A 25,090-nucleotide genomic window follows, 5' to 3' on the forward strand; every position below is an offset into this window, starting at 1 on the left:
CTGTTTACACCTGAGCCACCGGCATCCCTCTGCAACAGGCACCTCCAAGCACGACTGAAACAACAGTGCGCCACTGCTCACTCACTCCCAGGGGAAGGAGCCACTATTGTACCCTCTCCCTCCCCACACACCGACACTTACAGACGAACAATAAAGGAACCTCTGCTGGTCACAGAATAATGCAAAAAAACCCAAGGCGAGTAGAAGGACACTTACAGCTGAGACTCTAAGGAAACAGAAATATTAGTATCAATCCTGTTAAACTGGTCCATTCTGGGATCAGTTCTGGATTTTTTTTTCTTTTTTTTTCCTTTATTAATTACGATCTTAGCCCTAAGGGATCTACAAGGTTTATAACATAATTTTTTTAATGATATTTTTTATTCTATTTTTATTTTTTTGCCTTTTTATATACTTCTATATCTAGCTAAGTTTTTGGTAGTACGGACAATATATCTCTCATACTTTCCTTTCATCCCTATCTTTTATACATTTCTATTCCTTTCTTTTTATTTGCATATTTCCAATCACACTACGCTCTTCTGTTCCCCTTTCTTCCAGCCATTTTAAGTTTATTTTATCTTAACATACTTATAAGCAACACTATCAATCTGCTCAGACTCCTTGCTCTATTCTCCAGATGACGCACCACCTTGGTATTTAATATGAGGTTTTTGTCTTTATCTTAGTTCTTAGTACAACTGTCTAATTTCATTCTGAGAATCTCCATTCTGTCTGGTGGTACTCTAGCTCTTTTCTATATTTGATCCTAGTTTACAAAATCTCCCTGGATTAGTGTTTGTATGTGTAAGGTGTTATTTGTTTGTTTGCTTTTGCTTTTGTCTCTAATTTGTTCTGTTTCAGTTGTCAATTTCTGTTGGGTTTCTCTTTGAATATCTGATAGCATACTGGGGTTCCGTCAAGTCTTTCCAGAGCCTATGTCCTAATGGATTCAGTAATTGTGTGTCTTATACATGTATGTGTTTCCTAGACTTAGTATTTGTTTAATCCAATACTTGGACATTAGTCTGAGGCTTGGACAGTCTTCTATAAACACCTCTATCGCCAGGACAAGCAACCCCAAAAGATTGCACAACCATGAGGAAACAAAGAAACACCATGCAGGCCAAGGAGCAGGAAAAAAACCCACAAGACCAAATAAATGAGGAGGAAATAGGAAAAATGGCTGAAAAAGAATTCAGAGTAATGATAGTAAAAGTGATACAAAATCCCGATAACAAAATAGAGAAAGTACAAGAAACAGTTCATAAGAACTCAGAAAAACAAACAGCAATGGATAACAAAATAACTGAAATTAAAAATGCTCTAGATGCTATAACCAGCAGAATGACTGAGGCAGAAGAACGAATAAGTGAGTTGGAAGACAGAATGGGGGAAATAACTGCCACAGAGCAGGAAAAAGAAAAAATAATAGAAGACAGTCTCAGAGACCTCAGTGATAACATTAAGCGTACCAACATTCGAATTATAGGCATCCCAGAAGAAGAAGAAAACAAGAAAGGGTCTGAGAAAATATTTGAAGAGGTTCTAGTGGAAAACTTCCCCAACATGGGAAAGGAAATAATTCACCAAGTCCAAGAAGCACAGAGAGTCCCATACAGAATAAACCCAAGGAGAAATACACCAAGGCACATATTAATCAAACTAATGACAATTAAACACAAAGAAAAAATATTAAAAGCAGCAAGAGAAAAGCAACAAACAACATATGAGGGAAAACCCATAAGGATAACAGCTGACCTTTCTACAGAAACTCTGCAGGCCAGAAGGGAATGGCAGGATATACTGAAAGTCCTGAAAGAGAGAAACCTACAGCCAAGAATACTCTACTCAGCAAGAATCTCATTCAGATTTGAGGGAGAAATCAAAAGCTTTCCAGACAAGCAAAAGTTCAGAGAATTCAGTACCACCAAACCAGCCTTACAACAAGTGCTAAAGGAACTTCTCTAAGTAGGAAACACAAGAAAAGGAAAACACCTACAAATACAAACCCAAAACAATTAAGAAAATGGTAATTGGAGTACATATGTCAATAATCACCTTAAATGTAAATGGATTAAATGCTCCAACCAAAAGACTATTAAAAGAGACAAGGAAGGACACTAAATAATGATCAAGGGATCCATCCAAGAACATATCACAATGGTAAATATCTATGCCCCCAACATAGGAGCACCTCAATACATAAGGCAAATGCTAACAGCTATAAAAGGGGACATCGACAGTAACACAATAATAGTGGGAGACTTGAACACCCCACTTACACCAATGGACAGATCACCCAAACAGAAAATAAAGACACACAAGCTTTAAATGACGCATTAGACCATCTCAACTTAATGGATATTTATAGGACATTCCAACCAAAAACGACAGAATACACCTTCTTCTCAAGTGCGCACGGAACATTTTCCAGGATAGATCACATCTTGGGTCACACATCAAACCTCAGCAAATTCAAGAAAATTGAAATCATATCAAGCATCTTCTCAGACCACAATGCCACAAGACTAGATATCAATTACAGGGAAAAAACTGCAAAAAATACAAACACATGGAGGCTAAACAATTCACTATTAAACAACCAAGAAATCACTAAAGAAATCAAAGAGGAAATCAAAAAATATCTAGAAACAAATGACAATGAAAACACAACAACCCAAAACCTATGGGACGCAGCAAAAGCAGTTCTAAGAGGGAAGTTTATAGCGATACAGTCCTACCTTAAGAAACAAGAAAATTATCGAATAAACAACCTAACCTTACTCCTAAAACAATTAGAAAAAGAAGAACAAAGAAACCCCAAAGTGAGCAGAAGGAAAGAAATCATAAAGATCAGAGCAGAAATAAATGAAAAAGAAAGGAAGGAAGCAATAGCAAAAATTAATAAAACTAAAAGCTGGTTCTTTGAGAAGATTAACAAAATTGATAAACCATTAGCCAGACTCATCAAGAAAAAAAGGGAGAAGATGCAAATCAACAGAATTAGAAATGAAAAAGGAGAAGTAACAACAGACACCTCAGAAATACAAAAGATCATGAGACACTACTACAAGCAACTCTACGCCAATAAATTGGATAACCTGGAAGAAATGGATACATTCTTAGAAAAATACAATCTTCCAAGACTGAACCAGGAAGAAATAGAAACTATCAACAGACCAATCACAAGTACAGAAATTGAGGCAGTGATTAAAAATCTCCCAACACACAAAAGCCCAGGACCAGATGGATTCACGGGCGAATTCTATCAAACATTTAGAGAAGAGTTAACACCTATCCTTCTCAAACTCTTCCAAAATATTGCAGAAGGCGGAACAGTCCCAAACTCATTCTATGAGGCTACCATCACCCTGATACCAAAACCAGGCAAAGATGTCACAAAAAAAGAAAATTACAGATCAATAACACTGATGAATATAGATGCAAAAATCCTCAACAAAATACTAGCTAACAGAACCCAGCAGCACATTAAAAAAATCATACACCATGATCAAGTGGGGTTTATCCCTGGGATGCAAGGATTCTTCAATATACACAAATCAATCAACGTGATACATCATATCAACAAATTGAAGGATAAAAACCATATGATCATCTCAATAGATGCAGAAAAAGCTTTTGACAAAATTCAACATCCATTTATGATAAAAGCTCTCCAGAAAATGGGCATAAAAGGAAATTACCTCAACATAATAAAAGCCATATATGAGAAACCAAAAGCCAACATCATTCTCAATGGGGAAAAACTGGAAGAATTCCCTCTAAGAACAGGAACAAGACAAGGGTGTCCACTCTTACCATTATTATTCAACATAGTTTCGGAAGTTTTAGCCACAGCAATCAGAGAAGAAAAAGAAATAAAAGGAATCCAAATTGGAAAAGAAGAAGTAAAATTGTCACTCTTTGCAGATGACATGATATTATACATTGAAAATCCTAAAGACTCTACCAGAAATCTGCTAGCACTAATTGATGAGTTTAGTAAAGTAGCAGGATACAAAATTAATGCACAGAAATCTCTTGCATTCCTATACACCAACAACGGAAGAGCAGAAAGAGAAATTAAGGAAACTCTCCCATTCACCATTGCAACAAAAAGAAAAAAATACCTAGGAATAAACCTGCATAAGGAGGCAAAAGATCTCTATGCAGAAAACTTTAAGACATTGATGAAAGAAATCAAAGACGACACAAACAGATGGAGGGACATACCACGTTCCTGGATTGGAAGAATCAATATAGTGAAAATGACAGTACTGCCCAAAGCAATTTACAGATTCAATGCAATCCCGATCAAATTACCAATGGCATTTTTCACAGAACTAGAGCAAGAAATCTTATGATTTGTATGGAAACGCAAAAGACCCCGAATAGCCAAAGCAATCTTGAGAAGGAAAAATGGAGTGGGTGGAATCAGGCTTCCTGACTTCAAACTATACTACAAGGCCATAGTGATCAAGACAGTATGGTACTGGCACAAAAATAGAAAGGAAGACCAATGGAATAGAATAGAGAACTCAGAAGTAAGCCCAAACACATATGGGCACCTTATCTTTGACAAAGGAGGCACGAATATACAATGGAAAAAAGACAGCCTCTTCAATAAGTGGTGCTGGGAAAATTGGACAGCAACATGTAAAAGAATGAAATTAGAACACTTCCTAACACCATACACAAAAATAAACTCAAAATGGATTCAAGACCTACATGTAAGGCCAGACACTATAAAACTCCTAGAGGAAAACATAGGCAGAACACTCTATGACATCCATCAAAGCAAGATCCTTTTGGACCCACCTCCTAGAATCATGGAAATAAAATCAAGAATAAACAAATGGGACCTCATGAAACTTAAAAGCTTTTGCACAGCGAAAGAAACCATAAACAAGACTAGAAGGCAACCCTCAGAATGGGAAAAAATAGTTGCCTATGAAACAACAGACAAAGGATTAACCTCCAAAATATACAAGCAGCTCATGCAGCTTAATATCAAAAAAGCAAATAACCCAATCCCCAAATGGGCGGAAGACCTAAACAGACATTTCTCCAAAGAAGACATACAGATGGCCAACAAACACATGAAAAGATGCTCAACATCACTCATCATCAGAGAAATGCAAGTCAAAACCACAATGAGGGATCACCTCACACCAGTCAGAATGGCCATCATCACAAAATCTGGAAACAACAAATGTTGGAGAGGGTGTGGAGAAAAGGGAACTCTCCTGCACTGTTGGTGGGAATGTAAGTTGGTACAGCCACTATGGAAAACAATTTGGAGGTTCCTTAAAAAACTACAAATAGAACTACCATATGATCCAGTAATCCCACTCCTGGGCATATACCCAAAGAAAACCATAATCCCCAAAGAAACATGTACCATAATGTTTATTGCAGCACTATTTACAATAGCCAGGACATGGAAGCAACCTAAATGCCCATCAACAGATGAATGGATACAGAAGATGTGGCATGTATATACAATGGAATATTCCTCAGCTATAAAAAGGGATGAGATGGAGCTATATGTCATGAGGTGGACAGACCTAGAGTCTGTCATACAGAGTGAAGTAAGTCAGAAAGAGAAAGACAAATATTGTATGCTAATTCACATATACGGAATCTAAAAATGATACTGATGAACTCAGTGACAAGAACAAGGACACAGATGCAGAGAATGGACTGGAGAACTCGAGGTTTGGGGGGGGTGAGGTGTGAAGGGGAAGCTGAGACGAAGCGAGAGAGTAGCACAGGCATATATATAGTAACAACTGTTAAATAGATAGCCAGTGGGAAGTTGTTGTATAACAAAGGGAGTCCAACTCGAGGATGGAAGATGCCTTAGAGGACTGGGACGGGGAGGGCGGGGGGGGGGAGTTGAGGGAGGGAGGGAATATGGGGATATGTGTATAAAAACAGATGATTGAACTTCGTGTACCCCCCAAAAAATAATAAAAAAAAAAGAAAGAAATAAAGGTCAGAGAGGTTAGAGGACTGATCAAGGCCTAACAGCAGGTAGGAAGTGAAATCAGGACTGAAACTCAGGCATGTATGACTCCAAATCTTGATTACTATATTATACTGCCTCCACAAAACTGAATATAAACTATGATTTTTAACTATGTATACATGTGAATAAAAATTTAAAGGAAAGAAAATGGAAATAAAACTTTAGGATGGGGGACTTCCTAGGTGGTGCAGTGGTTAAGAATCTACCTGCCAATGCAGGGGACACTGGATTGATCCCTGCCCCAGAAGATACCACATGCCGCAGAGCAACTAAGCTTGTGCACCACAACTATTGAGCCTGTGCTCTAGAGCCCGTGAGCCACAACTATTGAGCCCATGTGCCACAACGACTGCAGCCTGTGCTTCTAGAGCCCGTGCTCTGCAACAGGAGAAGCCACCACAAAGAGGAGCCCATGCACCACAATGAAGAGTAGCTCCTACTCTCCACAACTAGAGAAAGCCCCTGTGCAGCAACAAAGACCCAATGCATCCAATAAATAAATAAATTGATTAATTAATTAATTAAAAAAATAAATACCATTTAAAAAACACTTCAGGATGGTGAGACAACATAAATTTTTTAAAATGTCTTTTCATAACTTTTAAGTGTTCTAATAATAAAGGTAAATGTAATTCATATAGTAAATTCAAGATTATAATTAAATGGACATTTATGAAATGACAGTTAAATATCTTGTAAAGCATTTATATACTAATTTTTTTTCAATTTTATAGAAGAATTTATTGTATGCAATACATTCCTCTTAGAAGATATATTTAAGAATGGTTCTATAACTTGAGTATGCATTGGAATCCTCTGGAGGGCTTGTGAAAACCCAGATTTCCCACTCCAAGAGTTTCTGATTCAATAGGCTTGGGGTGGGGCCTGAACATTTGCATTTCTAACAGGTTCCCAGGGGATGCTGATGCTGGCCCAGGGACTACATAGTGAGAACTGGTGCTATTAAAAAACTAACATCATCCTGAATTTAAATACCATTGTTATAACCAATTAAAAAATAAACTTGATGCATTTCTCTGCATTATTTTAATGTGGTAAATAGGTTCTTGACAAAACACAGGCCAATGGAATTTATGTCATAGTTCATCCTCTCGAAGAATACAACAGTTTTTTGGTCCAATTCTTTCTCTCAATCAAGAGCTACAAACTTTCTAAGGAAGTCAAAAAATTACACTTTAAGTATCTATACTGATAATAGCAGATATCTGGGTATTTCTAGCCAATACTGAGTAAATTATTCTAAATTACTGAACTGTAAGTCTTGCTAAGCAAACTAACAAATTTAGAATGAATAGTCATAAGTTCTAAAAAGAAACCATTCATACAGCAGGCAGTATTTTAGGTAAGTAATATCCATATCTCAGCTGACAATTAGCTTCCAATATTAAGAATAAGGAAGTGCTGTTTCAGCCTCTCTAGAATGATTTGACTGCAACCAAGTAATCTATTATCATTTTTGCCCACATGCATTTGGAGTATGCCATGAAACATACCTATGTTTCTGACCATGATTCCTTTAAGTTCATCCACTTGGGCTTGAGTCTCCATCACTTTATCTAGGCCCTTATTCTCGGAGTGATGCTTCTATAAAAAAATACAATTTAACTCATGATATCCAGACATTATTTACAATACAAAAACAAAAAGAAGAGGAATGATATTGAGGAATGCTATAAAATTGTCTTTATCTTTGGCACAAAAGATAGATGTCACTTCATTCAAAAACTGTTACCAGACCTAGTGGAAAATATAGGCAAGCATAAAACTTGCGACCATATGAAATACGTGTTATAGTTACAGTATTAAAAGATCACCTTACTTTAAATGAAATAAATCTAAATGTATTATATCAAATATACATTTGAGACGCCTGGGGTAGAAGTAGGGTATTATGTAATGTGTGCTCACACAAGGAAGAAAGGAGAAAAGACTATAGTTGGGGCAGGGGGAACAGGATAGGGAAAGGGTACTCTAAATTTTTCCCCATTTCTTCGGTATGATGAGGTAGGGACTGGCCTAGCTTCTGAGCATCTGTTCTTGTATCTGCTGGGATCAGAGTATGTGTCCTATTTTCATTGGCTTCTTATAGGATCTAGAAATGTAAGACACTGATAATAGTATATATTTTGCAATTATTACCTATAGCAAACAATTGTGTACTGCTTAGTACACAATATTCCAGTCACTTCACTGTGCTAAGTGCTTAAAATATGGGATATTATTTAATCTACGCAAAAACTTTATGATGAAGATGCCATTAGTATTATCTCCATTTATAGTCAAGGATCCTGGCACAGATTTGTTTAGAGGTTCACACACAGATTTAGAGCTAAAGACAAACTGGCTAAATTGAAAGCTTTGCTGCAGCAACCCTATTTACCTTTTTTCCCCTTGTGATGAGAACTCTTAGGATTTACTCTCTTCACAACTTTCATACATAACGTAAAACATTGCCAATTATATTTATCATGTTCTCCACTATATCCCTAGTACTTATTTATCTTATAACTGGAAGTTTTTACTTTTTGATTGCCTTCATCCGATTTTCCCTCCCCACGACCCCACCCCCCTGATCTCTTTTTCTGAGTTTGTTTTTAAAGTATAACTGACCTATAATACTGTGTTAGTTCCTGTTATACAACATAGTGATTCAATATTTCTATACATTTCAAAATGATCACAACAATAAGTTTAGTTACGATATGTCAAAATTCAAAGAAATTAAATAGTTATGACTATACGGCACATTTCATACCTGTGACTCATTTATATTGCAACTGAAGTCTGTAACTCTTAATCTCCTTCACCTATTTCTTTCCTATCCCCAACATTCTCCCCTCTGGCAACCATGTATTTGTTATCTGTATCTATAACTCTGTTAATGTTTTGTTACATTTGTTCACTTGTTTTGTTTTTGGATTCCACATATAACTGAAATCATACAGTATTTGTCTTTCTCTGTATGACATTTCACTTAGCATGATACCCTCTAGATCCATCCATGTTGTTGCAAATGACAAGATTTAATTCTTTTTATGGCTGAGTAATGTTCTAGAGTGTGTGTATGTATGTATGTGTGTGTGTGTGTGTGTGTGTGCACATGCCACATCTTCTTTGTCCATTTACCTCTTGATGGGCATTTAGATTGCTTGCATATCTTGGCTGCTGTAAATAAGGCTGCAATGAACACAGGGGTGTATGTACCTTTTCTAATTACTGTTTTTGTTTTCCTCAGATAAATATCCAGGAGTGGAATTGCTAGATAATATAATAGTATTATTGGTATTTTTAATTTTTGGAGGAATCTCCATATTGTTTTCCATAGTGGCTGCATCAACTTACACTCCCAACAACACTGCAGGAGGGTTCCCTTTTTTCTACATCCTCACCAACACTTGTTATTTGTTGCCTTTTTGATAACAGCCATTATGACATGTGTGAGGTGATATCTCATTGTGGTTTTGATTTGCATTTCCCTGACAATTAGTGATGCTGAGCATCTTTTCATGTGCTTGTTGGCCATCTGTATGTCTTCTTTGGAAACATAGCTATTCAGCTCCTCTGCCCACTTTATAGTTGGTTTGTTTTTTACATGTTGAGGTCCTATCGATTCTCTGCACATTGTAGATATTAACCCCTTATTAGATATATTGTTTGTAAATATCTTCTCCTATTCAGTAGGCGGCCTTTTCATTTTGTTGGTAGTTTCCTTCACTGTGTAAAAGCTTTTCAATTTGATATAGTCCCATTTGTTTATTTTTGTTTTTGTTTCCCTTGCCTGAGACATATCCAAAAAAAACTATTATTAATACCAATGTCAAAGAACATACTGCCTATGTTTTCTTCTACAAGTTTTATGGTTTCAGGTCTTATATTTAAGTCTTTAATGCATTTTGAATTTATTTTTGTGCATGGTGTGAGAAAGTAGTCCAGTTTGATACTTTTGCATGTAGCTGTCCAGATTTCCCAACACCACTGAGTGAAGAGGGAAAAAGACAGATTTTTCCTACTGTATATTCTTGCCTCCTTTATCGTAGATTAATTGACCACATAAGCATGGGTTCACTTCTGCACCCTCTATTCTGTTCCATTGATCTATGTGTCTCCTTTTGTGACAGTACCATACTGTTCTGACTATTGTAGCTTTGTAGTATAGTTTGAGATTGGGGTGTGTAATACCTCAAGCTTTGTTGTTCTTTCTCAAGATTGTTTTGGCTATTCTGCATCTTTTGTGTCTCCATACAAATTTTAGAATTATTTGTTATAGTTCTGTAAAAAATGTCATTGATATTTTGATAGGGATTGCACTGAATCTGCAGATTGCTTTGGGTAGTATGGTCATTTTTGACAATATAAATTCTTGAAATCCATGAGCACAGTATATCTTTTCATCTGTTTGTATCTTCTTCAATATCTTTCATCAGGGTCTTATAGTTTTCAGAGTACAGGTCTTTTACCTCCTTAGTTAGATGTATTCTTAAGTATTTTATCCTTTTTCATGTGCTGGTAAGTTGGATTGTTTTCTTAATTTCTCTTTCTGATAGTCTGTTGTTAGTGTATAGAAATGCAACGGGTTCCTGTATATTAATTTTGTATCCTTCATTTTTACTGAATTTATTATTTCTAACAGTTTTGTGGTGGTATCTTTAGGATTTTCTATATATAGTATCATGTCATCTGCAAAGAGTGATAGTTTTACTTCTTCCTTTCGAATCTGGATTCCTTTTCTTTTTCGTGTCTGATTACTGTGGTTAGGACTCCTAATACTACGTTCAATGAAAGTGGCAAGAGTGGCCATCCTTGTCTTGTTCCTGATCTTAGAGGGTCTCAGCTTTTCACCACTGAGTATGATGTTAGCTGTGGGCTTGTCATTTATTATGTTGGAGTATGTTCCCCATTTGTTCAGAGGTTTTTCATAAATGGATGTTGACTTCTGTCAAGCTTTTTCTGCATTTATTGAGATGATCCTATGGCTTCTGTTCTTCAATATGCTATCATGGTATATCACATTGATTTCCAGATACTGAACCATCCTTGCATCTCTGGAATAAATCCCACTTGATCATGGTGTGTAATCCTTTTAATGTATTGTTGAATTGGGTTTGCTAATATTTTGTTGATGATTACTGAATCTATGATCATTAGTGATATTGGTCTGTGATTTTCTTTATTTGTGGTATCTTTGTATGGTTTTGGTGTCAGGGTGATGCTGACCTGTAGAATGAGCCTGGAAGTGTTCCTTCATCTGCAATTTTCTGGAATAGCTTAAGAAGGATAGGTGTTAACTCTTCTTTAAATGTTTGGTAGAATTCACCTGTGAAACCATCTGGTCCTAGACTTTTCTTTGTTGGAAGTTTTAAAATTACTGACTCAATTTCATTAGTGGTCATCGTTCTATTCATGTTTTCTATTTCTTCCTGATTCAGCCTTGGGAGATTGCACATTTCTAGGAATTTGTCCATTTCTCCTAGGTTGTCCAACTTATTGGCATATAGTTGTTCATAGTAGTCTATTATGATCCTTTGTATTTGTGGTATCTGTTGTAATTTCTCCTTTTTCATTTCTATTGATTTGAACCCTCATTTTTTTCTTGATGAGTCTAGTTAAAGGTTTATCAGTTTTGTTTATCTTATCAAAGAACTAGCTCTTAGTTTTATTGATCATTTCTATTGTTTTCTTAGTCTCTGTTTCATTTATTTCTGCTCTGATCTTTATGATTTCTTTCCTTCTACTAACTTTGGGTTTTGTTTGTTTTCTTCTGGCTCCTTTAGGTGTAACGTTAGGTTGTTTGAGATTTTTCTTGTTTCCTGAGGTAAGCTTGAATTGCTATAAACTCCCTCTTAGAACTACTTTTGCTGGATCCCATAGATTTTGAATCATTTTTCATTTTCATTTGTCTCCAGGTATTTTTAAATTTTCTCTTTGATTTCTTCAGCGATCCACTGATTGTTTAGCAGCATATTGCGTAGCCTCCATGTGTTTGTGTTTTTTGTAGGTTTTTTTTCTTATAGCTGATTTCTAGCCTCATAGCATTGTGGTCAGAAAAAATGCTTGATATGATTTCAATTTTCTTAAATTTGCTGAGGCTTGTTTTGTGGCCTAGCATGTGATCTATCCTGGAGAATGTGCCATGTGCACTTGAAAAGAATGTGTATTCTGCTGATTTCAGATGGAATATGTTCTCTGTATGTCAATTAAGTCCATTTAGGTCTAATGTGTTGTTCAAGGCCAGTGTTTCCTCATTGATTTTCTGTCTGGATGATCTGTCCATTGAGGTAAGTATGGTGTTAAAGTTTCCTACTATTATTGTGTTGCTGTCTTTCTCACTTTATGTCTGTTAACATTTGCTTTGTGTATTGAAGTGCTCCTATGTTAGGTGCACATATATTTACAATTGTTATATCTTCTTGGATTGATTCGTTTATCATTAAGTAATGTCATTCTCTGTCTCTTGTTACAGACTTTGTTTTAAAAGTTATTTTCTCTGCTATAAGTAGTGCTATCCCAGCTTCCCTTTCATTTCCGTTTGCATGGAATACCTCTTTCCATTCATCCACTTCCTGTTTTTGTCTTTAGATCTCCTATAGGCAGTATATATGTATATGGGTCTTGTTTTGGTATACATTCAGCCACTCTGTCTTTTGATTGGAGTATTTAGTCCACTTACATTTAATTATTGATAGGTATGTACTTACTGTCATTTTGTTAATTGCTTATCATTTGCTTTTGTACTTCTTTTTTGTTCCTTTGCTCTCTTCCCTTGTGATTTGATAAGTGTCAGTGTTGTTTCGATTCCTTTCTCTTTTTTGTGTATCTAGTATAGATTTTTGTTTTGTGGTTACCAAAAGGTTTTTATGTAGTAATCCATATATACATACATGATTATTTTAAGTTGCTCATCTCTTAAGTTCAAACGTATTTTAACAACCCTGCATTTTTGTGCCCCTTCCACCACATGTACTGTTTTGACATCATATTTTACATCTTTTTTGTTTTGTGTATCCCCTATTGTGGTTACAGGTGATTTTAATCCTTTTTCTTATAATCTTCCTCCTCACTTTATATGTGGTTGGTTTACTAACTTTACTGTATATTTGCCTTTACCAATGAGATTTTTCCTTTCATAATTTTCGTATTTCTTCTTGTGGCTTTTTCTTTTTTGCTTGGAGAAGCCCCTTTAACATTTCCTGTAAAGCTGGTTTGGTGGTGCTGAACTCTTTTAGCTTTTGCTTATCTGTAAAACTTTTGATTTCTCCATCAAAACTGAATGAAGGCCTGCTGAAAATTCTGTTATAGGTTCTTCCTTTGTATCACTTTAAATATACTGTGCCACTCCTTTCTGGCCTGCAGGGTTTCTGCTGCAAAGTCAGTTGATAGCCTTATGGGAATTCCCTTATATGTAACTTTTTGCTTTTCCCTAGCTGCTTTTAATATCCTCTCTTTAATTTTCGCCATTTTAATTACAATGTCTTTGTGTGGTCCTCTTTGGGTTGGTCCTATTTGGAATTCTCTGTGCTTCCTGGACCTGGATATATTTCTTTCCCCAGGTTAAGGACGTTTTCAGCTATTATGTTTTCAAATATGTTCTCTGCCCCTTTTTCTCTCTCTTCTCCTTCTGGGACCCTTATTATGCAAATGTTAGTATGTTTGATGTTGTTTCAGAGGTTTCTTAAACAGTCCTCATTTCTTTTTCTTTTTTTTTCTGTTCAGCTTCAGTGACTTCCACTACTCTGTCTTCAGCTCACTGAGCTGTTACTCTGTATCATCCAATCCACTGTTGATTCTTTCTAGTGTATTTATTTCAGTTATTGTATTCTTCACCTTTGTTTGGTCATTGTTTACACTTTCTCTGTTAAAAAATTCTAACTTCTAACTCTGTTAATCCAATCATCTCCTGGGTTCTTTGAGCATCTTTATGATCACTACCTTGAGCTCCTTATTGAGTAGATTGCTTATCTCCACTTCACTTAGCTCTTCTTCTGGGATTTTATATTGTTCCATTGTTTGGAAGATGTTCCTCTGTGTCCTCATTTTTCCTAATTTCCTTTTTTTATTTTTATGTATTTGGTACATTGATTACATTTCCTGACCTTGAAGAAGTGGCCTTTTCTAGAAGACATACTAAGAGTCCCAGCAGTGCACTTCCCTCTGGTCACCAGAGCTGTATGCTATAGGGATACCTCCTAAATGGGCTATGTAGGTCCTTCTGTTGTGGCTAGTTGACTACTGTGGACAATCTGGTAGGCATGGCTGGCCCCAGTCTGGTTGGTTGCCAGACCCTGCCTTGTATGGAGGCTGTCAGCTGCTGGTGGGCAGGGCTGGGTCACAAGGCAGCTGGCTGTAGAGACCCAGGGGATCCTGGGGTCTCCAGCTGCAGGACCCTGGGGGTCCTGGAGCTGGTGTTAGCCTGCTGTTGGGAAGAGCTAGTTTCTGAGATGGTTGGCTGTAGTCTGGGAGGTCCTGAAGTTGGCACTGGTCTGATGGAGGGCAGGGCCAGCAACCAGCAGGTCCTGGGGCTGGTGTTTGCCCACTGGTATGTGAGAACTACTGGTTTGTGGAGCTGGCCCCTGGGATCTCTGGCTGTAGGGCCCTGGAGGTCTCAGAGTTGATGTGTCAGCCTGCTGGTGGGCAAGGCTGGGGTCCAGGGGGTCCTGGGGCAGGTGCTTGCCAACTGCTGGGTGAGGCTGGTCCTGGGGCTAGCGCTGGCCCATTGTGGGCAGATCCAGGTCCAAGGATCTCTGGCTGCAGGGCCTGCAGGGGTCCCAGGGCTAGTACAGGCACACTGGTGCGCAGGGCCAGGTCCTGGGCCCTCCGTTGGGCAGGCCCAAGTCCTGGAGTAGCTGTAGGCTCAGGGGCTCTTAAAGGAAACCAGCCTGCTGGTGGGTGGGACTGTGTCCCTGCCTGGCTAGTTGCTTGGCTTGAGGCATCCCAGTACTGGTGTGGATAGGCTGGTGGGCAGGGCCAGGTCCTGGCATTAATATGCTAGAGGGAAGATTCCAAAATGATGCTTGTGAGCTCCATCAGTAAAGGATGGTAGAACAAGCTCCGCAAAATGGCTGCCCCCGTATTATGTCCCCAGGCTGAGCTCCAGTTGCCTCTGCCTCTCCAGGAGATTCTACAAGATCAGCAGGTGGGTATGATCCAGGCTCCTTTAAAAGTACTGCTTCTGCCCTGGTTTCCAGAGCATGTGAGATTTTAAACACAGCCTTTAAGAGTGGAGTCTCTCATGGATGGACCTAGAGACTGTCATATAGAGTGAAGTAAGTCAGAAAGAGAAAAACAAGTATCATATATTAACACATATATGCGGAATATAGAAAATGGTACAGATCAACTGGTTTGCAAGGCAGAAATAGAGACACAGATGAAGAGAACAAACATATGGACACCAAGCAGGGAAAGCAGGGGAGGTTGGGGTGGGATGAACTGGGAGATTGGGATTGCCATATACACATTATTAATAAGAAAAAAATATAAAATTGTACACTTTAAATATATACAGTTTATTGTATGTCAATTATATCTCAATAAAAGTTCTTAAAAAAAAAAGAGTGGTGTCTCTATTTCCCACAGCCCTCTGGCACTCCTGAAATTAAGCCCTGTTAGCCTTCAAAACCAAATGTTCTGGGGGCTCATCTTCCCAATGGAGGACCCCAGGACTGAGGAGCCTCATGTCAGGCTTGGACCCCTCACTCCTTGGGGAGAACCTCTGCAACTGTAATTATCTATTTGTGGGTCACCCTCCCAGGGGTATGGATCTTGATTATATTGTGTCTCTGCCCCTCTACCTGTCTTACTGTGGTTCCTTCTTTTTATCTTTAGTTGCATAAGATCTTTTCTGCCAGTCTTCTGATCTTTCTCATCAATAGTTGCTCTGTAACTGGAGTGGCCATGGAAGGTGAGCTCAGGGTCTTCCTATTCCACCATCCTGGCCACCAACCTGACCCTATTTACTTTCAAATGGGCACTGGTATATATTTTGCTGGTGATGTTTTATATAGTTTCACATATATGAATTTTTCCTAGTGGAAGTATGAAACGAACTGATTGAATAATAAAGATTTACGACTATTTAAAGGAACTTCATCCCCACATGATGCATATTTAGAAGTATAATCCTCAAAAGGGGTATTAAAAATAACACAGGAAAAGTGAAAAGGAACATATTTAAATACAGTAAGTCTTTTTTTTTCTCATTCACAACACCATCATAGATAAAACTTATGTCCTTGCACTCAAATAGTTTCATGGATAAAAGGTAAGCATTTTTTAAGGTCTCAACATCATTAGTCATCAGGGAAATGCAAATTAAGACCACAATGAGATATCATTACACACCCACGAGGATGAATTACATTAAAAAGACACACCATAATAAGTGTTGGCAAGTATGCAGAAACACTGGAAGTGCTAGTGGGAATATAAATGATACAACCACTTTGGAAAAAAGTTTGATGATTCATTATAAAATTAAACAGAATTCACCATATCACCCAGCAATTGCATTCCTAGGTATTTACCGAAGAGAAATAAAAACACATGTCTGTGCAAAGACTTGTACATGGATGTTCACAATAGCTTTGTTTGTGATAGCTGAAAACTGGAAGTAACTCAAACACCCAGCAACAGGTGAATGGAGAAACAAATTGTGGTATATGCATACACTACTACTCAGCAGAAAAGGAAACTACTGATTTATACGACATGAATAAATATCAAAAACCTTACACTGAAAAAACAAGGAAGACACAAAAGAGTATATAATGTATGATTCCATTTACAGGAAATTCTAGAAAAGATAAAACTAATTTATGGTGACAGATAATAGAGCAGTGGTTGCCTCAGGCAGAGTGTCAGGGAGAGAACTGACTGCAAAGGGATATGAGGAATCCTTTAGGGTCATGGAGATGTTTTTTGTCTTGAAAAGGATGGTATTTCACAGGTGTAAACACATGTACAACTTTACTGAGCAGACAAGTATTCATACAGATGAACAGACTTTCAAATGATTAACTGAGCTGTTCAAAAATTAAATCTGCCTCGTGCGATGGTAGAGGCTAATGTATGGGTTAAGAGGCCATTTGGCATGTTGAGTGGATTTACACATTAAACGGGTAGTTGAAGTAAATGATCTTTAATCTCCTACCCAACCCCGAGATACTCTGACCACCATTTATAGAGGATATCACCAATTATTCACTTTCCATCCTAAAATAACCCCTTGATTTTTTTTTAATCAGGGAAGTTTTACTATCTTGGCATATAAAAACACAATCAGAAAAATACATTGTGGGTCAGGGTCCTCTATATTCATGCTGCTTTAAAGTAACAAAGAAGCTATGAATCAAATACTATATCCTGAGAAAGATCTTACCAGCTGTGCAGCCAAGACACTTGAGAACTCACTATTCATGGCATATGGGAGCGCTGTTTGTGCTCTTGAACCATATGTAGTCTGGAACCTCTTTTTTATCTCATTCAGAAAATTAAAGGCTCGGGAACGCTCAAAATCCTGAAACGAGATCAACACAGAGTTTACATCAGAGTAAACAAAGATGATATGGATGATTAACAACAACCATAACAACAGCTAACATTTACTAAGCAATGATTCTATGAGGAGGAACTGACCTCATTTTACTGATACTGAAACAAAGGCTCCAAAAAGGTAACTAACTTGCCAAAGATGAAACAACTAGTAAATGAAAGAGCTGAGAGTGTAATCCAAATATGTTTGATTACTGCCAACTAAGATAACAGTACCTAGGTTTAGCTTCTTGAGAGCAGGAATTGGGTTTTACTCCATCCATATCTTTCACGGGATCTATTAGAAAGCCCAGCACAAGAAGATGCTTAAGAAATCCATAAAAATAGTAGTCTTTCACACACAAAGATAACACTATTTACATAAACTTTGAATTGATTTTTTTAATAGTGGTGGTACATTTGAAAAGATCCAAACATACTCTTGTCTAGTACTCTTGTACAAGTTCCAGTCAAAAAGTGTGTGTGTGTGTATAACATATATACAAAAATATAATTATAGCTCAAGAAATATAAGACTCAACTCTGACCATCCCAAATTTAGTGATATTTCTCACCTACTACAAGCGCTTTTACATCAGTCACTTCAGCTACACCTGGACTTTTAAAATAATTTTAGAAACTATTTAGAAACCAGAGAATTATAAATCGTGAAAATCACTGTGGTTGACACTCATCTCCATTTCATCTAAGATGATTAGTCTAAGCCAAGAGTTCTTAAAGTCAGGTCAATGGTCCAAATTCAAGGGGCCAATGTACTTGGATAGAAAAAAAATCTCATCATTATTTTCACCAAACTTTAACTCGAATTTCAACTGTGAATGTAGTAACAAACCAGAGTAGTATTAAACAGTACCTGTGACTTTGTCACCAAGAGAAGTCTTTTTTTCATGTGCCATCAGTTACAGACATCTCTCAAAAATATCATTTACACTCATCACATCAAAATCATTTTTATTTATTAGACCCATGACTAGATCTTATTATTTAATGAATTCCTAAAGAAGCATATATATTACTATATCAATATTTAAAATATTTTGAATACTGTATTTCAGTATAATTGGTTTTGTTTATAATCATACATTTAAAAAAATTCTGGGAGGGTCCCAGGAGTGCCAAAGGGGTCTGTGACACAATAAACATTAAGAACGCTGACATATGGCAATCATGCCAATTCCATGCCTCTTGTCAGTGATCAATTTAGAAATAAGTACGTAACCTAGTCCTAGCCAGTAAGGCATTAAAAGCAGTCTACTTTGAAAGCGAAGGGAGGGGAGGGTGTGCCTCTGGGGAGTTTCCTCATTCCTACAGTAAGAGACTTAAGAAGACATAGTCCCTCTTTTTTGCACACAAATAAATAAGCATGTTGCTCCATGCAACCATGAGGGGAATGTGTCCGGGAAGAAGGGGAATGTGTCCAGGAAGAAGCCAACACTTAGGACTGCAGAGATGAGAAAGGACCTTGATGACATTGTTAAATTATTGAGCATTTTCCATCTAGAAGCTACAATGTTCAAAAAGCAACCTACCAATGTGAACTACGGATTTACAAAGCTGATTATAATGTACTGTGATTTTGTTTTCCCAAAGTCCTAATACATTAAAAAAAATCACTATTGATTGGAGTGAAATTGTCTATTTACTATTTCAAATAAATAAATTTTGAGAGGGTCTGATAACAAAGAATCATAATTATGAACACCAATTCTCACTACACAATAGAATAAATGTAGAAGTTACAAGAGGTTAAGCTAAAACTCTACAAAACCAAGTTGATTTGCATATACCCAGATATCAACTTTTCTTGTGATTTGCTGCTCTGTATGATAAATGCAAAGCACAGAAAAAAACTTACAGCTACAGACAGCTATATTCACATCACCTTTACCCACCACAGACACAGATAATCAAGAACTGACTCTATTAACATTACACATACTTAAATAGCAACATGTCTTCAAGTTACTTACATCATCAGTGATACAAAGATATACAATCCTGTCTTGGCAGATGTAATGAAACAAATAACTGTAGAATAAAAGATATAAAACTTACTGTGGTTATGAGCAATATCTCTTTCACTTCTATCTTCTATCTATGTATAAGATATTTTAGCACTGCCAATGTGACCATATTATTCACAGATACTGTCTATTCTCCCTCTCCCCATACACCTGCTTCTCTCAAGTCAAACTGATAGAAATAAATAAGAAATTGAAATAAGGTCTCTCCTTAGCTACACAGCACAACATTATGCACGTTACCCATTCAAATAATATCTACAAAAGCATAACTGGACTTTTTTTTTTTTTTTTTTTGGCCATGCTGCATGGCTTGCAGCATCTTAGTTCCCCGACCAGGGATTGAACCTGAGCCCTGGCAGCAAAAGCACCGAGTACTAACCACTGGATCACCAGGGAACTCCCAGATTCTTAAGGTTGAACAAGAAATGACATCTGAGGGACATGTAATTAAGACTCACCCCAAAATGGGCCATACAGTCTTCTTGGCCTTCTCCTAAGATCTTACAGCAAACACTTTTTCTACCAAATACTCAGTAACATCTATTTGGCATCTACTTTGAGCCAGTTACTGGGCTAGGTGCTGAGGATACAAAATAAGCAAAACCATCCATCCCTGCCTTTACAGAGATGAAAGTGCAGGCAACTGTGCAACAGCACAGTAAGCAGGATGAGGAGTTAAAGGCAGTACATGGTGCTATGGGGACACAGAGCAGACACCTACCAGAGTTTGACAAAGGGTAACAGGAAGCCATACTGGAGCAAGTGATGTCTGAGCCAAGACCTGAAGACTAAGTAAGAGATGGCAAAGAGAAGAACAAGAGAAGAGTGTTCTAGAGTGAGAGACCAACAAGCTTAAGCGCTTTGAAATAAAAGAGCGTATACTGGGTTTAAAAGTAAAATTAGTTAACATGACTGGAGTATAGAATGTAAGGAAAAAATAAATTGCTTGCACAAATGAGGTTGTAAGTAAGCAAATACCAGGCTGTCTAAGACTTTCAAGCCTCACTATGCATCATCCTAAGGACAAAGAACAAGCCTCACAGGGTTTGAGCCTGGGGACAGTGTGATCAGATTTACCATATAAAAGTATGCTTTGGCTAGAGTGTGGCGAACTGACTGAATGGGGGACCAGATGGGAGACTCCTGAAGTAGAACAAGGAGAGAAACAGACTAAAGTACTATGGGCAGTGAAGAAGAAGGCGCAGAGATGAAATAATAGAACTTGATGATTGGCTACTGGGGGTGAGGCAGAGGGATAACTCTATTTTGTTTCCCAGATTTCTACCCTGGGCAAGTAGATAGACAAGAGTAATTGCTGAACTGTACTGTTAATGTTCACATAGAGGCTTGATGTGAATTACAAGGAGGTATAGGAACTCAGGCAAAATGTCTTCCTCCACCACTCTGAAATTGTTCTCATCAACTCTACCAGTGATTTCCACACCGCATACCCAGCGGCTCTCTCTGACACATTTGACAGTGCTGACCACTTCCTTCCTCTAGAAAGTGTTTTCTCTCCACTAGATCTCTTGACACTAGGCTTGCCTGGTTTGTACGCAGTCTCTTTCCCTCTCTGTTCATGCTTTCCAGCATCCTCAGTCCCCTGCTTTTCTCACACACACTCCCTAGAGGGTGGCATCCACTCTCATGTTTTGCTGTCGATACCTGTTTCCAGCTACTACAATTATAATGGTTCCCAAATCTAACTCTGACCTATCTCATTAGCTCCAGGCCTGCATATGCTACTGTCTACTAGACATATCCAACTGGATGTACCATAGACAACTTAAACACAACAGGAGCAAAAATGGAAGTCATCATTTTCCCCACAAAATGTGTTTCTCCTAAGCCACACTTGGGAGTACCTTGGTGCAAAGACCACAGGAGGTAATGAGGTGTGGTCTTTGCCATCAAGGAGCCTATAATCAGAGGACAGAGACAAAAACTAAAGATTGCAATTATAACACAGTGTCATAAGTACTACAATACGATGCTATGCAGACACACAAAAAGGGGGCACCTGGCCCAGTCTTGGAGTTCAGGGGTTTCGAGAAGAGGAAATACATAAGCTCAGAAAGACAAACTCAGATTTTTAAAAAGTAATAGCTATTGCAGAGGCTAGGAAGAGAGAAAGAACCCAGCACTGAAATGCACATAGCTGAGTATGGCTGGAGAACAAAACTGAGGGCTCAAGTAATGAGAGATGAAGCCAGAGAAGGGAGAAGGAAGCAGGGGCAGATCTTGAAGAATCTTTCAAGTAGTGTTAAGGAACTTTATCCCAAGTACCTGCTGAAGAAAGAGACGTGATCAGAACTGCCCTTTTAGAAAGATTAAAGTGATAATTAAGAAAGTATTTCATTTGGAACCTGTAAAATAAGCAAAAATTTACCAGGGGGCCTAGAGGGGAAGGACATTCCAAGATGCAAAATCATGAAAAAAAGTATACCAAAGCTTGAAATAACATAGATAGGTCAGGGAATGACAAAGATTTCTATAGAGATAAGTATAGAAAAGTTAGGAATAGACAAAATTGTGAAGGCTGAGTTTGGGCTTTATTCTAAAAGCGGTGGGTTTTAAGCAAGAAAGTATAATCACAGCAATGTGAAATACTGATTTAGGGAGGAATCAACTAGAAGCAGAAAAACCAGTTAGGAGGAGGTTATTAGAAATGAGAAACAATGAATGCCTGAACAAACCCTATGACAAGTGAGGACAGAGGAGATTAAAATATCTCTTGCAGGAAAACGGATTTGGTGAAGAAGTCAAATATGATTCTGAAGTTTCAGACTTAGCCAACTGAATGACTGGTGATGCTATTAAAGAAAAGAAATAGCAAGAGGAAGGTCACATTTTGGGGAGAAATTATTTTCATACAGTAAAATGTATTTTTTCTTTTGGTGTACAGTAATAAAAGCTATTTTTGATTGGGATGATGAAACATGATTATAGGAAAGACACTAAGGTAGAAGGTTAAAAAGAAAAAACAACTCAGTAATAGAGACTTACTCCAAAGGGTACCAGGTAGGACTGGGTCAAGATGCAGGTGGAAATGGATAACATCAGTTTCTTGCACTATAACCACAATTTCATTGGATTACATAGCGTACCTTCCCTTGTCGCTAGATACGGCTAGTGACGAAGTTCTGCCTGATAAAATGTGAGTGGGAGGTACATGCCCTACTTCCCAGTCTTGCCTCTAAAGAGAAGACATGTGCTTTCCCTGAGCATTTCCCTGGGAAATGACTAGAAACATGACCATTCAGCTCAAGAAATTTCTGAAGAAACCCTAAAGGCATACTCGCAAGAACCTGAGGTCATTTAACCCTGAGGTAACTTCTTAGCCCCCAAACTACACCAGCAAGTAACAGACTAGAAAACCCTATATACTTCCCAAAGATGACATACACACTAACATCCATTCTGGACGTGGCCAGAGAGGATAATGGACCAGGAAGAGCCTCCCGGAGAACAAAGGGAGAAAAAATGAAGAATGGCTTCCAATAAAGCAGAACCACTAACCACTCCTGGGTCAGAATAGGAGTGTCTGAAATTGCTGTGGAGTAGTTATTTGAATATTGCTAAGAAGCAGCGACATCTACATGTTTCTTGTTCTTCCCTTTTCTAAACTGAAGTTTACAACTTCCACTTGGTGATGCTATTCTTATTCCACCAATGTCTATTGTATTGGGCTGATGAAACAGGGAGATCATACGACTTGTCTTTTAGTTTATCGTTAATAGGCCACAGGAGCCACTCCTGGGTGTGAAGGAGAGGACTGTGTATCACTCAGACTGTCTGGACCTGGAACCACACACAACAACCTGATGAGTCTTTGGGGCCACCTCCTGCAGAGAGGAGGTGTGTTCTATGATTGGGAAGAAGAGTACATCCAAATATTTTGGTGACTGCAAGTTGTCTCCTGATATCCTGTAACTTCCTCCAGAGTAACAGAGTTTTAGCTGAGCATATGGCTGCACAGCTAGAAATGACCAATTCTAGTCTCCATCCCAGCATACACAACCATGCAATGAACAGTAAAATGTCAGGCCACTTCTGGGCTTTGCCTTTAAAAATACTGCACAAGCACAGGGAGGTAACAAGAACTGAAGAAGCTGCCCTGGCCAGAGCCACACCACCAGTCCAGAAATACTCATCTCTGGGCTAGCTCATAAATTACCACTGTATTTTGGGGTCTTTCTCTTACAGCAGCTTATATTAGATCTTAAATTATACAAGGAGTTAGCCCTGGAAACCAATAAGGACCTCCTTCGGAGATAGGGTCTAAGGAAATTAGGGTGAGTTAGGTAACAAAAGATTTTTAAGTATTGAGGAGGAAGGGTTAAGCACTTTTTATGATTACTAAGATTTCCCACCTATAAGAGCCACCTTCAATTCATTCTCCAACCAGCCATGACAGTGACCTTTCTAAAGCCAAAGTTTACCATGTTACACCCCAGCTGAAAACCTTCAATGCCTTCCCATTGCCCATACGGTAAAGTACTACCCCTTAACGTGGCCTATGAGGCCTTACAGGACTTCTCTTCTGTCAATCTCTAGCTTTATTTTCACCACGTTGGGCACCAATCACAGAGAACCACCAGCAGTTCACTAAACATGCCCTATGATCTCATGCCGCCACACTTCTCTACCAGCTGTTCCATTTCTACCTGGAATACTACTCCCCTATCCACTACCTTCTACCCTCTACTGTGACTATCTACGGATTTAACTGTCTCCTTCATTAAACTATAACCTCATGAGGGCAAAAACTGAGTAATTTCTAGTATCCCCAGCACCAAACAAAGTGTCTGGCGATAGTCAAGTGCTCAGTAAATATTTACAGAGAGAATGAACAAAAATTATTATTTATCTTAACTATATCAAGTTTCACATATGCTAGAGTTCTATAGCAGAGTCACTTATACATCTAACATTTCCATATCTTTCTTTAAAATATTAATATCACTTTGATGACAGAATAAAATAATATCTAGTTAAATTTAAAATTAATAGAACCAGACATTCTCTAAGCTGGTAAAGATTATTGTTCTGTCAGCTTATTCAAATTATCTACTGAGAAGCTTCTTTTTCTAGTTTCCTACTGCTCTGATTATAAGAACATAATTCACTTCTTTCACCCGCTACCCACACAGAGGAGAACTCACTTGCCATGTGAGTACGTTAGCTTGTTATTTTCAGAAGGTATCTTAGCCAGAATCTGCTCTGTCACCTCCAGGAAGTTGCCTCCACACCAAGCATGTTTGGCAAGGATAGTGGTTCCCCTGGCAACAACAGCAAAAAGAATGGCCATGGCTTCAATCTATCAAAAAGAAAAAAGACACATACGACTTAGAATATTTCTTTGACATAATCTTTCAAAAGTAACTTACTGTCGTTTACCAACACCCTTCTGGAGACAGCATTGACCAAGGCACTGCAACATTAAACAGAACAGACTTAACAA

General features: G+C 37.9%; 1 protein-coding gene across 1 annotated transcript in view; it reads right to left on the reverse strand.

Moving 5' to 3' along the window:
• Positions 1-25,090, reverse strand: part of VAMP7 (vesicle associated membrane protein 7) — a 64,882-nt gene that overhangs the window by 32,309 nt on the left and 7,483 nt on the right. The window contains exons 2-5 of the mRNA XM_057718654.1: positions 24,792-24,946; positions 19,573-19,630; positions 17,430-17,567; positions 7,549-7,639 (exon numbers count right to left, since the gene is read on the reverse strand). Coding sequence (XP_057574637.1) covers positions 7,549-7,639; positions 17,430-17,567; positions 19,573-19,630; positions 24,792-24,937 — 433 coding nt within the window. The 5' untranslated portion in view covers positions 24,938-24,946. The remainder of the gene's footprint in view (positions 1-7,548; positions 7,640-17,429; positions 17,568-19,572; positions 19,631-24,791; positions 24,947-25,090) is intronic.

Source organism: Hippopotamus amphibius, chromosome X, assembly GCF_030028045.1.
Source record: "Hippopotamus amphibius kiboko isolate mHipAmp2 chromosome X, mHipAmp2.hap2, whole genome shotgun sequence".
NCBI classification, from domain to species: Eukaryota; Metazoa; Chordata; class Mammalia; order Artiodactyla; family Hippopotamidae; genus Hippopotamus; species Hippopotamus amphibius.